Here is a 16,727-nt window from a genome sequence, read left to right as displayed (position 1 = left end):
AGCCTATCATCCAGCTTCAACAATATACTCATAGCCAATTGTGTTTTACCTATATTTCTACCCGTTCCCTTCTTCCTAGATTATGTTGAAGCAAATCCCACACATTATATAATTTCTTGCAAATACAGTGTGTCCGTCAAGTCATGGTGCACTTTTGACTGGTCACAGGAAAGCAACAAAAGATGATAGAAATGTGAAATCTGCACCAAATAAAAGGAAAACCCTCCCAGTTTCTGTAGGATGATGTGGCAGCATGTGCGCATGTGCAGATGATGACGTAACACTGTGTATACAGTGGAGCAGCCCACGGCCATGCCAGTTGAGATGTGGACGGTACAGAGGAAAGTTCAGTGTGTTCTGTGGCTTGCTAAATTCAAATCTGTGACCAAAGTGCAACGTGAATATCGGCGCGTTTATAATGAAGCGCCACCACATAGGAATAACATTACTCGGTGGGATAAGCAGTTGAAGGAAACTGGCAGTTTGGTGGAGAAACCCTGTTCTGGTAGGCCATCAGTCAGTGACGAGTCTGTAGAGGCTATACGGGATAGCTACCTAAGGAGCCCTAAAAAATCTGTGCGTGAGCCCACATTGAACTGCACTGAATAGGTATGAAACTGGGAGAGTTTTCCTTTTTTTTTTTTTTTTTTTTTCTTTTAATTTTTTTTTTTTTTTTCTGAAGCTGGAAACGGGGAGAGACAGTCAGACAGACTCCCACATGCGCCCGACCGGGATCCACCCGGCACGCCCACCAGGGGCGAAGCTTTGCCCACCAGGGGGCGATGCTCTGCCCCTCCGGGGCGTCGCTCTGCCGCGACCAGAGCCACTCTAGCGCCTGGGGCAGAGGCCAAGGAGCCATCCCCAGCGCCCAGGCCATCTTTGCTCCAATGGAGCCTTGGCTGTGGGAGGGGAAGAGAGAGACAGAGAGGAAGGAGGGGAGATGGAGAAGCAAATGGGCGCGTCTCCTATGTGCCCTGGCCGGGAATTGAACCCGGGTCCCCCGCACGCCAGGCCAACGCTCTACTGCTGAGCCAACCAGCCAGGGCCGAGAGTTTTCCTTTTATTTGGTGCAGATTTCACATTTCTACCGTCTTTTGTTGCTTTCCTGTGACCGGTCAAAAGTGCACCATGACTTTATGGACACACTGTATTATAGTATCCCCAAAATATAAAGACTTAAACATATAACTGTATCTTTATTATACCTAAAATAATTAACAATTCCTTATCATCAAACATGCAGTCGGTGTCCAGATTTCCTTCATTGCCACATAAATATTTTTAGAGTTGATTATTTGAATCAGGATCCAAACAATACCCACACAATACATATAGCTGATATGATTCTAGTCTCTTATCTAATTCTATTGGTCCCCTCTCCACTTCTTTTCCCTCATGTGTGTATTTGTTGACAGACTAGTCAATTGTCCTATTGAGATTCTCAATTCTAAATTTTGCTGATTGCCTCCCCATGGCATCACTTAATGTGTTTCTCTGTCCCCTGAATACAAATATATTGTTAGATATGGAGGCCTAATAACATTCAGGTTCCATTTTTAAGTAGATACACAGGCGCTGTTTTTTCTGTCAGGAGGCATATGCTGTCTGATTCTGTCTCTTCATAATCAGTTAATTGGACAATTAGAAACATTCAAATAACAGAGGTATTCACAGCCACGTGTCTACCACCAGGGCTTGGACAATAAACTGTGTGGTAAGCCATAGTTTGAATCTGAGCCTGACACTGATGCCCTTCTCTCCATTGGCACTTTCTTCCTTTCCCGAGTTCCTTTATACACAGCCGAATTCTGGGCTGGCTGCCAACTGAGCAGTGAGCCTCTGACCACCCTCTGGCCAGACAGTTTTTCGTCCTGAAAGTTTTCCCAGCCCCAATGTGCTTCCTCCAGCACACCTGCCCCACCCTCGGCACCACCTGGGTAATTTGCATGCTTACAAGCAAGTTCATAAGAGAAATCTTCAGGACTGGAAAGAATGACTAGAATGTGGAGGAAAAGGAACAGATGCATTAGTTTTAAAATGGTGAGTGAAAAGACTTTGAGTGTAAAGATATACAGATATTTTTTAAAAAAATCAACCACTAAAATGTTTTTAAGACAGTCTTCTCCTTAATGTAAAAGTATAGATTCAGCTTGCATTTTCCCAAAATGTTTTCTGTATATACTGCTCTGTGGCTATACAATTTGGGAAATTGCATATCCCATCCCAAGAAGGATCATAATCGTAGGAAGAGCTCTGAAAAGTCCTGCAGTAAAAAGCCTACAGAAGTTTAGGCCAGAATTTTCCTTTTCTTTGTTGAAAGGTAACAGTTTCAGGACACACTTGGTAAAGATTTTAGGGTACCTATAAAGCTGACCTCTGGGGGAAGTGAGGCATGGGGGAAAAGGGTCCTTGAGGACTACAGTCAACACTCTGGAATTTCTCTGACCCATTGAGTCTGGGGACACTTGGAAGATAAAATTCATAAGAGGTTCTAATAATGGCCTTCTGCCGTAAACTCCGTGTCCTAGGGGTGTTTCTTGGCCTAACACTGTCAAGTATTTAGTTGAACTTCTGACTTCCATGTGAGATGACTTGTCTGACTCTTGCATACCACCAGAGAGCATGCAGGCAGGGACCCTGTTACCTGGGCTCCAATTCAGTGTTCTGCAGTTAGCAGCGGAGAAAGCTAAGTGAATGAAGTGACCTAGAGTGACACATAACATGGCAACTGGGCATTAGCTGCTGGGGAACAGGACAAATGTTCTGTCATTTGTCATCTGAGCACCGCAGTCAGTGGTGACTGTATGACTGGCATACCACGGGTGCTCGGTTGTCTGGTCCACTGAAGCTTCAAGAACAGGCAGTGCTGGGGAGGTGAACATGTAATATGGAAGGTCGGGGCCGGAAGAGCTAACTCGTTGGAGAAATCGGTCTGCAAGGAGGATTCTGGTCAGAAACCCAGTGTCAGAGGAGCACTGTAAACTTATGTTCTCTCTTTTTTAGCACCGACTTCCAGGGATCTGATATTGTGTGAAGAAGATGCAGAGCAGGAGGCTAAAGGTATGGTGAAATGTGGAAATAATCAAGTGGTGGGCCTGGGGCCAGGGGGTATTTGTAGGTTCAAGCAGGCCCCTAGTCTGAGAGAAGAGCAGGTGTCTAGGTCTTGGGAGGAGAGAGATCATGGTAAAGGAGGGACTCCACTAACCAGACAGAGGGTCAGGAAAGGCCTCCTGAAACCTAAGGAAGAGGACATGCAGTGGGCAGGGGGGCGGTTTGCAGGAGGAGCCAAAAAAGAAAGATCAAGTCAGTGAGTCCTCAGGCGTCTCTGATGAACCCCCAGGAACAGTAGACATCAAGCTCAGGAAATGGGAGATGGCACTCCAAGGAAATCTTAAGTCGGTTCACAGTCTGTCCCTGCAGATTAGCCATCTTGTTGCCTATTATTTAGCAGAGCTGGGCAGTCTGGGCCTGGCCCAGTACAGCATACGTGTCTCAGCACACTTAATGAGCATCTCCCGTGTGCCAGGCATCATTCCAGGTACTGAGAACACAGTGATGAACAGATCCTCCCTGGCATCAAAGCTCTTTCAAACAAAACTCAGTGCAGCACAGAGCATGGGCTGTAAAAAGAAAGAGAAATGCCTTTCAAATCTAGTTGCTGGCTGTGTGGCTCACTTTAACCAGGATCCTTGGTTTCCTAGGCCACAAAATAAACATTTTAAGTCCCTACTCAAAGGGTATTATGAAGATAGGAACTAACACTTGGTAAGCAGTTGGTTTTTCTTGAAAGTATTAAGTTTTTGGCCTGACCAATGGTGGTGGAGTGGAGAAAGCATTGACCTCGGATACGGAGGTCCCAGGTTTGAAATCCCAAGGTTACCAGCTTGAGTGTAGGCTCACCAACTTAAGCATGGAATCACAGACATGATCCCATGGTTGCTGGCTTGAGCCCAAAGGTCGCTGGCCTTGAGCATGGGGTCACTGGCTCAGCCTGAGCTGCCTGGTCAAGGCACGTATGAGAAGTAATCAATGAATAACTAAACTGATGCAACTAGGAGTTGATGCTTCTCATCTCTTTACCTTCCTCCCTGTCTCTTACTTTATTTAGTTTATTTTTTAAGTGAGAGCAGGGCATAGTGAGGCAGCCTCCCACGTGCACCCCAACTGGGATCCACCTGACAACCTGGTCTGGGGAAGATGCTTGAATCAACCAAGCTATTTTTAGCACCTGAGGCTGACACGCTTGGACCAAATGAGCTATCCTCTGCACCTGTGATGTTTGAACCAATCAAGCTACTGGCTGTCAGAAGGGATGACGAAAAGAAGGGGGGGAGGAGGAAGTAGGGAGGGAGGGGAAGAGTGCAGGGAAAGCAGATGGCTGCTTCTCCTGTGTGCCCTGACCAGGAATCAAATCCAGGACATCCATATGCCCAGCTGATGCTCTACGCACTGAGTTACTGTTCAGGTCCACTCTCTCGCTTAAAAAAAAAAAAAGTATTAATTATTTTTGTGGTGATGATATTGTGATATTGGTTTCCTTAGCTTAAGGTCAGCCTGAGTAAGAACTTCAGTTAATGAAACAGCAAATACATATTTACTGAACACTCCAGGAAGACCCAGCTATCTAAAATTTGCCCCTTCCTTCAAAGAACATAACCTATTTAGAAAAACAGAAAATAAAATTTGTAAGATCCTAATATTACCAGTTTTAAATATTCACCAGGGTAGAGGCCCTGCCTGGGTAGTTCAGTTGCTTAGAGCATTTTCTCAATATGCCAAGGTTGCAGGTTCAATCCCGGTCAGGGCACATCAAAAAACAGCCAATGAATGCATAAATGTCAGACAACAAATCAATGTTTCTCTCTCTCTCAAACTCAATCAGTAATCAAAACTTTAAAAAATACTCACCAGGGTAGAGACAGTTGCAGTGTGGGCAACTCTATTTCTAGTGTCTACAATCCTGGCACATAGTAAGTACAATACATTTTTGTTGAATAGAGGAATGGATGAAAATCAGTTTGAAACAATGAAGTAAGTTGGTATAAGGTTGCCATATGAATAGGAAAGAGTACGTACTCATATGGCTACCAATATTAAATTCCACTAGAAAAAGCCTAGGAATCTGATTGGTACAGATGTCTGGTCATGGAAGCATGGTATTGTTTTGCCGCTCCCCCTTCAGTGGAGGTCAGTAGAAGGCTGGGGCTCAGGCAGGGAAGAATCAAACATGAAAGTAAGGAGGAATGGGAACACAATCTCAGAATTAAAATACCTGGATATTTGAGCATTTAAAATAACTTGTTCAGCTAAGCTGCTGAAATTGCACAAACAAACAAAAAAGCAATACCAACTAAAATCAACAGAAAACCACTTTCCCCTGGGGCAGGGAGCCAGCATTAGCGGCTGGCCTGGGCCGGTGAGGCCTCCGGGCTTTTACTCTGAGCTGACTCAGGTACTGCCTGAACCCTGGATTGTAATGACAGCCACCCTTTGGGGAAGTAAGCCACCTGCTCACTGTGAAACAGCAAATACCACAATTTCAGATAAGAAAGAAAAGCAGCAGGACCATTGCCACTGCTTTTGGAGGGTACAACTTACCCCCTGAAAGCCCGTATTAGCAGGAGAAAAAAGAGCTGTGTTGAGAGGGGACAGGATCTACTCTCCCTTTCTGTGGGGGTCCCTCCATCTACACTTTCCTCCTTCCTTCCTTCACCTGATATTTCTTGAGCATCTATTATGTGCTACACACAATTCTAGGTACTGGAGACACAGCTAGGAACAGCAAAGAGGAAGACCCTGAGTTCTGGGAGTTTCCAAACAAATAACTAGGACATAAAGCATCTAATAGAACAGGAGAACACCATGGAGCCAGCTGGGAGAAATCTGGGGAAACTGCATTTGAGACTAAGAAAGCAAGGCGTGGAGAAGCCCCACGGTGGGGGTAAGCCTGGGCAATGGAGGAGCAGCTTTTTGAGGTGCCTGCAGTGAGAGGTGATGTCAGAAGTGATGCCAGCCAAAATCATTTTACCTCCAGTGCACAGTAACTATTCTGAGTTCCTCCTGGTACTAATCATGTATTGCCACATATCTAGGACGTTGGTCCCAGCTTTTGTGATCACACACTCCTATCAGGAAAAAAGCAAAACAAAACAAAAAAACCACTGGCATATACTCACATATGGGGTGGGCAAAAGTAGGTTTACAGTGCCACTGTGACATTCTTTTGAGTTAATAAAGCTATTGTAATAATCATAACCTGCATGTATTTTTCCATATGAATTGTAAACCTACTTTTGCTTACCTCTGCATGCATACTTATACTTTGTACTGTATAAAATATACCCCAAGATAGAAATGAAAAGAATGAGATAAAATGAGTATCAGCAATTTCTAATTTTCTCTCATATTCTAATGAACTGTCTTGTGCACCTCTTGGGAAGCATGACCAAGAGGCTTACACTCAGGGTAGGTTTTTTTTTTTTTTTTTTGTATTTTTCTGAAGCTGGAAATGGGGAGGCAGTCAGACTCCTGCATGCGCCCGACCGGGATCCACCCGGCATGCCCACCAGGGGGTGATGCTCTGCCCATCCAGGGCATCGCTCTGTTGCGACCAGAGCCAGTCTAGCGCCTGAGGCAGAGGCCATGGAGCCATCCCCAGCGCCCGGGCCATCTTTGCTCCAATGTAGCCTTGGCTGCGGGAGGGGAAGAGAAAGACAGAAAGGAAGGAGAGGGGGAGGGGGTGGAGAAGCAGATGGGCGCTTCTCCTGTGTGCCCTGGCCAGGAATTGAACCTGGGACTTCCGCATGCCAGGCCGAGGCTCTACCACTGAGCCAACCGGCCAGGGCCAGGGTAGTTTTTTGATCTCTACAACTGGATAGTGAATTCCACTAGGCTAAAGGCTAGCTCATCCCTGATGTTGCCAGCACAGAGGTGAACAGTTGGAAATAGTAATTACAGTCCAGGAGACAACGGTTCTAACCCTGGTGGACACACATACAATGGGCACCAGTTAGAGGGTCTCCACTGGGAGGCAGCAATGGGCCTGTGGCCTGTGACCTGTGGCCCGCATGAGAGATTCCTCTCTTGTCAGTCAGAGGTCAACCAGGGAAGTCGAGCCACTGTGAGAAGGAATTTAATTTAAGGATGAGGACTTACATAACTGGGGAAGAAACTAGGGACATAAAAGTCTAAAAAGGGTTGTCTAAAGATCAGAGAACAATCACTAAGCAGCCTTAGCTTTGCTCACTAAGCAACCTAGACCTCAGTCTGGAAGCCAGGTACGTCCAGCTGCTGGAGTAAAACTGAGTAGGAAGACTGGTGAAGAAGTCAGATCTTTGTGGCTCTCACCTCTGTGAGTCTGCACAAGCATCTGATAGTAGGCCTGGGGCCACTGTTGGTCAGTAGGGCTGGAGCCCTGGATACACAGAGAGAAAGAGCAAGAAGACAAATCTACCAGCACTTCTGTGTCTCTTTCGTGGCCTCCGGCATACAGTGATGTTCAGAGCATGGTGGCTTCACTTTCGCCTGCCAAAGCTCGTGCAACTTCCCTTTTGCTAAACTCAAACCTGGAAGCACAAAAAGGCATTCTCAAAAATGTAGCTTCTACCCCAAAGAAGAGTCCAACATATCCCTAAGATTCCTTTTGTTGTTTCTAAGCTCATGAAAAGACACATGATTATTGATTTATCTTCTCACAAACCTCAGTACTCAGAAAGGAAGGGCCCTGGATGGTGAATATAAATATTTGCCACTGGAAAAGCTGAGCATGCCTGACCAGGCGGTGGCGCAGTGGATAGAGTGTCGGACTGGGATGCAGAGGACCCAGGTTTGAATCTCCAAGGTCGCTGGCTTGAGGGTGGGCACCAGCTTGAGTGCAGGGTCTCTAGATTTAGCGTGGGATCATAGACATGACCCTATGGTCGCTGGCTTGAGCCCGAGATCACTGGCTTCAGCAAGCAGTCACTCACTCTGCTGTAGTCCCCCCTCCCCAAACCCAGTCAAGGCACATATGAAAAAGCAATCAATGAACAACTAAGGTGCTGCAATGAAGAATGATGCTTCTCATCTCTCACCCTTCCTGTCTGTCTCTATCTGTCCCTTTTTCTGTTTCTGTCAAAAAAAATAAAGAAAGAAAGAAAGAAAGAAAAGCAGAAGATCCCCTGAAAATTAACACTTTAAAATATAAGAGCTCACTTAACGTCATCAATAAATTCTTGAAAATGGCAACTTTAAGGAAAATATCATATAACAAAACCAATTTTACTACAGAATAATTTATATAAACAAGAGTTAAGTTCCTAAGGCATATTTCTAGTCACAAAACCCTGCAAAACTTCTAAATAAAGACCTCAAACATTTCCAATATTACCGTATTTTTTGCTCCATAAGACATACTTTTTTCCCCCCAAAAAAGTGGAGGGGAAAATGCCCATGTGTCTTATGGAGTGAAAAATACGATATTTTATTAAATATTTTAACACACCATTTGGTTTAGAATATTTTTTTTTTTCTTATTTTCCTCCTTAAAACTCTAGGTGTGTCTTATGGTCAGGTGCATCTTATGGAGCAAAAAATACAGTAAATACTGAAAAAAATATGAGCTATATGTACATTTAAGAAAGGGCAATAAAAACAAGTAAGATAATTCTTTTTCAGCCTGCTTATTCCGGTTCAGGGTTGCAGGTGGCCAGAGGTTCTCCTAGCAGCTGAGGGGCATAAAATGGGAACCTACCCTGGCCAGGACGTCCTTCCACTGCAGGGCGCACCACACCCCTACCCATAGTCACTCAGACTGGGACAGTTAGACACAGCAATCCACCTAATGTGCACAGCTGTGGAAGTGGCTGGAGACGGGTACCTGGAGAAAACCCACACAAACATCAAGAGTGTGCGAACTCGACAGTTACCTGGGCCGACGTCAATGTTGTAATGAAATGACACTGGAAAAAAGGGTATTAGAGGACCTGCTATATGTGTCTGTAACTGTAAAAGTGAACCTCCACTATGAAACCACCAAATTTACTACCCAGTAAGGCCCTGAGTAGCTTTTTTTTTTTCCTTCTCTCTCTGATATTTCAATCTTAGATTACTCCAATATCAAAGGCAAAAGGAACTCCTCTGAATATGCCCTCCTCTTCCTGTCCTTGCTCAGTCTATGAGACAAACACCGAAGCACAGGGAAATACGGCAAAATGAGGATAAGGAGGGATGGCTAGTCTACATCCTGGATAACTGCAACAAGTCTCTTTGTTGCTCTAAACAAGCACCTATATTGCATTTAATTGTATGGTAGGCATACATCTAAGTGCTTTACAAAGGGTAACTAATTCAATCCTCATATCAGTTTTACATGATTGGTTCTATTATAAACCCTCTTTTACAGATAGGATAAGAGGGACAGAGAGGTTAAGTAAGTTGCCCAAGGTCACACAGCTGGAAGTCACAAAATGACCAACTGTAGTTTTATGTGTAAATGGTTCAAAAATTATTCCTTAAATTTGAAATCTGCAGAAACAAATAAATTCATTTTCATTATCATTTGTAAAAACTATTCATCATATGTAATATTTAACTATCATTTAAGAAATGACTTTCTTCTGACCTGTGGTGACGCAGTGGATAAAGCGTCGACCTGGAAATGCTGAGGTCGCTGGTTTGAAACCCTGGGCTTGCCTGGTCAAGGCACATATGGGAATTGATGCTTCCAGCTCCTCCCCCCTTCTCTCTCTCTGTCTCTCTCTCTCCTCTCTGTTTCTCCTCTCTAAAATAAATAAATAAAATTAAAAAAAATTAAAAAGAAAAAAGAAATGACTTTCTTAGGGACCAGGCAGTCCTTCACAGCATACAATCTTATTTTAATGCTCACTTCTGACCTGTGAATTAGGTATTATCATTCCACTTTGCATATGGAAAAGCAGAAGTGATTTCTGCTATAGCATACAGCTAGTTGTAGGAGATCCAGGATTCAAAACTGACTTCTAAAATGGGGATTAGCCCAGATGCTAAAAGGAGGCTAAGATCCATTATTGAGAAATATGAATGAAGAGTCCAAACCATGCAAGTCGGTTTGAGTCATGGCACAAGACACTGACTGCCATGCCAGAATTTTCATGCAGTGTGTGAAGTGACTAGGGGTTGGAGAATCACTTGGGGCCGTTTGGTGAGCCAGGGCTTTCTGAGTCTGGAGAAGGGCCCCCCATCTTTGTCATCTTTCTCTTGGCCTCATTACTAGTCTCTGTCCCTTCTTAGTTTCTGCCCTGCACTGGGTTTTCTTTTCTGGGTCTCTGAGGGGCAGGGAACAGAGGTATAAAACTTGGCTTCTCCCTTTCTCTAAACATATAAATTATTTGTGAGCGCCCCCTCCAGTAACCTTGTAACACATCACAAAATTTTAAGAACTTTTAACACCTTGTTCTTTTGGTCTTTAATAAAATATAAGTGGAACTCAACTTCACAACTTCATCATTCTTTTGTCTTTCTTTGGCTTACCTGAGTCTTTCAGGGACCCAGAGTCCCCTTATTGGAGGAGCCACTCCAGAAGGAAGCCCTGTTCCTCACTTTCCATATTTTTCTCTGCAAATTTCAGAATGAACATTTTTTGCTAAGTGTTTTCCTCTCTTTAATTGTGTTTATTTGGAGAGTTTTCATTTTATTAAATATGATTTTGGATAATAAAGGGAATGTTTACTCTTGAACCTACTCTACAGATTTTATGTAATAATTTCCAGCCATTATTTTTTATCTCTAAAATAACATTTCTATATTTCTACTCATACAGGTATAACCTCCTTCTACCTTCCCCTCTGTCCCATATCCATCTGCCAGTTTTGATTTCTGGCCAACCTCCAGACATAATAGTAACTGCCAATCCACCAAGTAGGATCTTGCCCTCAGTATAAAAACACTGTGGAAATTAGTCTGACAGGCATGTTCTTCTGCCTCAAACAGCTATGGATGTGTTTCTGATAAAAAGAATCCATTTTTTATTCAAATATCTTAATTGACTTTAGAGAGAGAGAAAATAAGAAAAAGAAAAAGAGAACAGATTTGTTGTTCTACTTATTCATGCATTCATTGATTGATTCTACTAAGTGTGCTGCCTAGGATTTGAGCCCACAACTTTGGCATATTGGAAGGATGCTTCAACCAACTGAGCTACCCGGCCAAGGCAAGAAAAATCCATTTGCATTCAAAACTTGTGTGTTCTTTACAACAGTGGTCCCCAACCTTTTTTGGGCCACGGACCGGTTTAATGTCAGAAAATATCTTCACGGACCAGCCTTTAGGGTGGGACAGATAAATGTATCACGTGACTGAGACAAGCGTCAAGAGTGAGTCTTAGGCGGATGTAACAGAGGGAATCTGGTCATTTTTAAAAAATAAAACATCGTTCAGACTTAAATATAAATAAAACAAAAATAACATAAGTTATTTATTCTTTCTCTGCGGATCGGTACCAAATGACCCATGGACCGGTACCGGTCCACGGCCCGGGGGTTGGGGACCACTGCTTTAGAAGATGAAGGAACAAAAATCATTCATATGGGTTATTCACTAGGATTGCACTCATTCTGATCAGCATCTATCTGTTACTTTTCTAATTTATTTTCTAGCCATTCAGTCTGGGTCATTTATTACCTATTATTTTCTAGGCACTGTGCTAGACACTAGGGTTAAAACATAAATGCACTGTACTTTGAGCACAAAATTTCTAATTCTATTCCTGAAACTTTTACTAGTGGCTTGTCTGACTTTGGGAAGTCATGGGGGATCTCTGTTGCCTCGTAAAATGAGGGGTTTGTATTAAGTTAATTTTAAAACCTCTAAAATCAAAGGACACAGAAGATTTGACTTCTTGTCTTAATTCAGTCATTAAATTGCTCAGTACCTTTGAGCATAGTTAGTTGTCTCTGGATCTCAGTCTCGTCCACAAAGCAAATGGGAAGTCCTAGATGAGGTTTGAAAAAGTGTGTACAGTACCAAGGAACTCTGTTAATAGGTCTTTCTAGAAAAAAAAAAAGGGTTCTGTGGTCAAGAAAGTTTAGGAAACACTAGAGTCAATAGGCTTCTTTACTGCTGGACTTCCTAGAAACTTTACTATACTAATTTTTCTTCATGACTCTCCAGGCAGGAGATAGCAAATATGTTTTCCAAACGTACTTAACAATGGGGTTCTTTTCTCCAGAAGCATCTTTATAGTACTACTAAATTGTCCTTCAGAATGCATTTGGGAAATGTCTCACTATATACCTTCTAAGGCCCTTTATTGCAGCAATACTGTCTATTCTTGGGTCAATTTCATGTCACAGATATCTGCCAGTTTATGTTCTGATACAGCTGTGCTGTGTGCATACAATTTGCTATGTTCCCCTTTTCTCTTCATGTTATGCTTTTGAATCTTTTGGTGCACAGGCTATAATATCATCAAACCTGAATACCATGGCCTACCTGCAAAATCATGCATCTCATTAGCACTTTGGTCATTAGTGTCCAGAATAAGTGCATAGTATGTAGGGGAGTATTCCAAAGAGTAGCAAAGAGTAGCACAGAGGAGGCTCTTTGGGGAAAAGGGACGAGATATATGAACATGAGAAATTATAGCACTAATAGGGCAAGATTTCCATAAGAACTCAAAATAAATCTGGTATCTTAATGACTAAACAACATAGTCATTAAGTAATCACAGGACTACTGGTCCTGCCCAAGACTGTTAAGACCCAGAGTAATAGAGCTGAGTGGCTCCATGCAAAAGTCTGTGTTCAACATCTGTCATGCAGGAGATCATTAATGTTCATTTGCATTCTATTGTCTTCATGTTACTCAACTTCATTTCATTGTCATTGCTTCAGCTGGGGATTAATCAACTATTTATGGGAAGACTGGACTTGGAGTCACAGCATCACAATGGGGTTTCAGTCCGAGGCAATGTGGAGGAAGTAAGTCACAGTTAAAAGACTCAGGATTTGTGAGAGTTTGTTGGCAATGTAATTAAACAGAAATGGCTGAGAATAATGATGACAAACCCAGGTTTCAAAAGGAAAAAGAACATATTTGGTCTTCCTGAAGAATCCAGAAATAATCCTGGCTTGAATCAAGTTGCAGTGGGTTTCTTTGCCAGTCACTCTTCCTTAAGTGCTAGAAAAAAGCTGTGATGAGAAAACCAAGCTAATGGATTCTCTGTATAAATCAGCTCATCATTATCAATAGTAGAAATCGTGCTTCATTATTGTTCCTGAGGACATTTGACACAACTGAAACATCCAAGTAGTATGACATATTTACAGTGTTCGTGAGGTGGGGGGAAAAAACCTTCCAATAGGGGCTATTTTTAAAAACCTTACAAATTACTTAATTTTCCATTTTCCACATGTATGTGCATTATGGTTAGTCTTACTAAATTTAAATGTCAAATTAAATAATTAAGTGACTATCCTCTTAATGTATGCCCCCAAAACACTTATGAACCTGTGTCAGAAGAAATGGAGTATAAATTCTGAATTAATTTGCCTAAGTGTCCAAACTCATGGAATCATATAGTGAAAATAATTAAAAGTTTTGACATTCCATTAATATCTTTTGATATTATAATAAACTATTCGGCAGAAAACAGCCACATTATCTGCACAGTAAAATTCCAGGTCTGCAATATTAGGACCTGCTAATTTGTCCCAAATTAATAGCTAAAATTAAAATGTCAACATATTAGATCAGCATTATCCAAAATTGTCACACATCTTGACAAAGCTAAATCTTATACTAAACTGATACAGTCCATAATTCCAAGACCAACATGGTCATGCAAATTATTTCAAGTAAATTTAAAACCTCGGTTAAGTTTCTGATCCCGGGAAGTGCCCGCTGGTATGGGAAAAGACGGACCATACTCCCCCCCACACACTTCGTTATTCTTTTGGGGACAGTTAGGCCACTCCAGATGGTGTGTTACTGTTGGACATAGCTTTGGAGAAACTTCAACAGACGAAGGCTGTAATGTCAGGATATTGCTGTGCATCGCCCCCCTTCCCCCCCTGCAGTTCCCAGGGTAGGAAGGTGCTGAGATGGAAACCAAGGGACGCCCGCCCACCTGCCACCACCTGTTCCCTCCTTCAGCCCTCTACTATAAATTCTCCTCCCTCAAAGATTTATCCAGCATTCTCCGACAGCTACTGCGGAAAACGCGCTCCTTCCCTATCTGAGCTTCGAGAAAGATTTTACCTTCTGAAAAGAGGTCTCGGGCTTTCCCAGAGGACTTGAAGGGCCTTTCCCGAACCAGCCACACTAAATTCTGCCGCAAGAAGGTCCCCTTCTGTTTCAACTTCATGCTGGGAAAATGACTTTCTCCTCAGCGTCTCAGTTTCCCTGACTTTGGGCAACTGAAGAGACATCAAGCTGGTGATCCGATCCAGTAGGACAGAGGCGACACTGTAAACTTTGATTCCACGCGAGCTGCTGTGTATGTAACTTACTTGTTGAGAACAGCCACGTTGGGGAGCTGCTCGACCGACCAGCCCACGCGCAGGTCCCGAGCCCGCGAGCGAGCTCGGCGCGCCCCCCACCCCCTTCCCGCGGGGGATGAAGTCCTGCAAGCCCAGCAACTCCGCGGCCGGAGCGCGTGCCGCGCCCCCGTGCGCCGGCGGCGCCGAGTGCACGGGCACGTGCGCCGGGGCCGGGCGGCTGGAGAGCGCGGCGCGCAGGCGCCTGGCGGCCAACGCGCGCGAGCGCCGCCGCATGCAGGGGCTCAACACCGCCTTCGACCGCCTGCGCAGGGTGGTGCCGCAGTGGGGTCAGGATAAAAAGCTGTCCAAGTATGAGACCCTGCAGATGGCGCTAAGCTACATCATGGCTCTCACCCGCATCCTGGCGGAGGCCGAGCGTTTCGGCTCGGAGCGGGACTGGGTCAATCTACACTGTGAGCACTTCGGCCGCGACCACTACCTCCCCTTTGCGGGCGCGAAGCTGCCGGGCGAGAGTGAGCCCTATGGCCAGAGGCTCTTCGGCTTACAGCCCGAGCCCTTCCAGATGGCCAGTTAGAGCGCGCGGCCTGGAGGGTGATGCCCAGGGATGTAGTTCCGGGACTGCATCCGTTATCCTAGTATCTGCAGGGGCTTTCGGTAGCCAAGGATGCAATTTTAGAATAAAATTAGCAAACTTTCAGCTTACTTTTATTCGCATCACTAGTCTGTGGACACAATGATTTTACTGTCTTTCTTTTTTCCCTTCTTATCAGTATTTTGCAGATTTCATTGATGGATCTTGTGAATGGTTTTGATTGCTGTGAAAATAATTTTCCCTCTCTTTTTCTGGACTACTTTGAGGGAAAACAACCTTAAGAAAAAATAGGGTTAGGCTATACTGCGGTTTTAGTCCTCGGAGCAGGAATAGCTTCCTTAAACTTTGTAAATTTGTCCTGTTCAAGTGAAGCCGCAGTATCCATTCCTTGTGTATGCTTAAAAGACAGCTACCTTCCTGTCGTGTAAATGCATGTATGCTTAGTGCATTGTGTGTGCATGCATGATGTAGACCTTTTTCAGTAGAGTACATGAGTGCTAATGCTCTGCATTTTAAAAAAATGTGTATACATTATTAAAATATAGATTTTGTAAAATAGAGATTAAAATGTGGGTTTGTTTTTCATACCAGGGGCCCTGCTAGTTTCCTGATGGCACTAAAGGCCTAATTCAGGATGGTATTCAGTGCTTCCCTGAGGAAAGATATGGAATGTTTGAATCTAGTCAAACCAATGGTAAATGTGCTGTTTGTAACACTGCCTCAAAAAAAAAGACAAGCTGATGAGAGTACAAGTAATTAATTTGAAAGTTTTCTCTGTCAACTTGGAAATATAAATGTATTTTTCATGTTTTTAATGATTAAATTAATTGAAATAATATATAGCTTTAAGTAAATAGTTATACAGTTCCTCAATGTTATTTTCCTTATTAAGCCAATTACTATTAATTCCTTACAAATACCAAAATATATATACATTGTTCCTATATTTGTTCCTATACATATATATATATAAAGTAACAAATAAAAACATGTTTCTTTTGGAAGTGATTTCTTTTTAATCAGTGCAAATTGAGCAATTAGAGCTTCACTACCATTAAGGCTAATCAGGATGTGAGCAAAATAATACACGTGGTATTTGTTTGAATTACTTTTATAAATTTGCTTACCCATTGGATGAATAAACTAAACCTTAATGTAAAGAGTGATTTTGTGGTCAACAGCACTGAATGAATGCTTTTGGGAGAATGTCTTGCTAATAAATTAGAATAAGTCGGACTCTAAGTTATCTTGAACTTTGTCGTAAGTCAACAGAAACAGTGACATCCCCCAAACTCTTTTATTATGGATTCCAGCACCTAACATCAGAAACAATTATCTGTTTGCACGTTATCTACAGAGAATCTCCCTGAAAAATTTTATATTCTTAGTTATCCTAATTATCAAAATCTATTTGGTTTGTAATGAATGTATCTTCCCCAGCACATACATTTAAATTACAAAATCATAAGTATATCTCTAGAAGTCCATTGAGACTAATGATAAATTTCCCTTCTGATATCTGATAAGAAGAAACTTAGAAGGGTTGAGGACTTTGCTTCTGCACTGCAAATTAAAGAGTAAAATGTTTAACCTCTTGACTTCAATAGCTCTTAGAAGACACCAGTCCAGCAAGCAACACAGTTCTAGAAGCGATGATACCAGGACCCCTTCCTGGTCAC

General features: G+C 43.0%; 1 protein-coding gene across 1 annotated transcript; it reads left to right on the top strand.

Annotated features, from left to right (window-relative positions):
* The first annotated feature begins 14,571 nt into the window (after window positions 1–14,571).
* ATOH7 (atonal bHLH transcription factor 7) lies at window positions 14,572–15,030 on the top strand. Its single transcript, XM_066350244.1, has one exon. It carries the CDS (start codon window positions 14,572–14,574, stop codon window positions 15,028–15,030), a length of 459 nt encoding a protein of 152 aa, XP_066206341.1.
* Window positions 15,031–16,727: the final 1,697 nt, after the last annotated feature.

This window comes from Saccopteryx leptura, chromosome 9, assembly GCF_036850995.1.
Source record: "Saccopteryx leptura isolate mSacLep1 chromosome 9, mSacLep1_pri_phased_curated, whole genome shotgun sequence".
Lineage (NCBI taxonomy): Eukaryota > Metazoa > Chordata > Mammalia > Chiroptera > Emballonuridae > Saccopteryx > Saccopteryx leptura.
This window is presented reverse-complemented; position numbering and strand designations above follow the sequence as displayed.

What these genes read in the sequence shown, in the direction of transcription:
- ATOH7 (XM_066350244.1), top strand. Translation starts at nt 14,572, where the DNA reads ATGAAGTCCTGCAAGCCCAGCAACTCCGCGGCCGGAGCGCGTGCCGCG.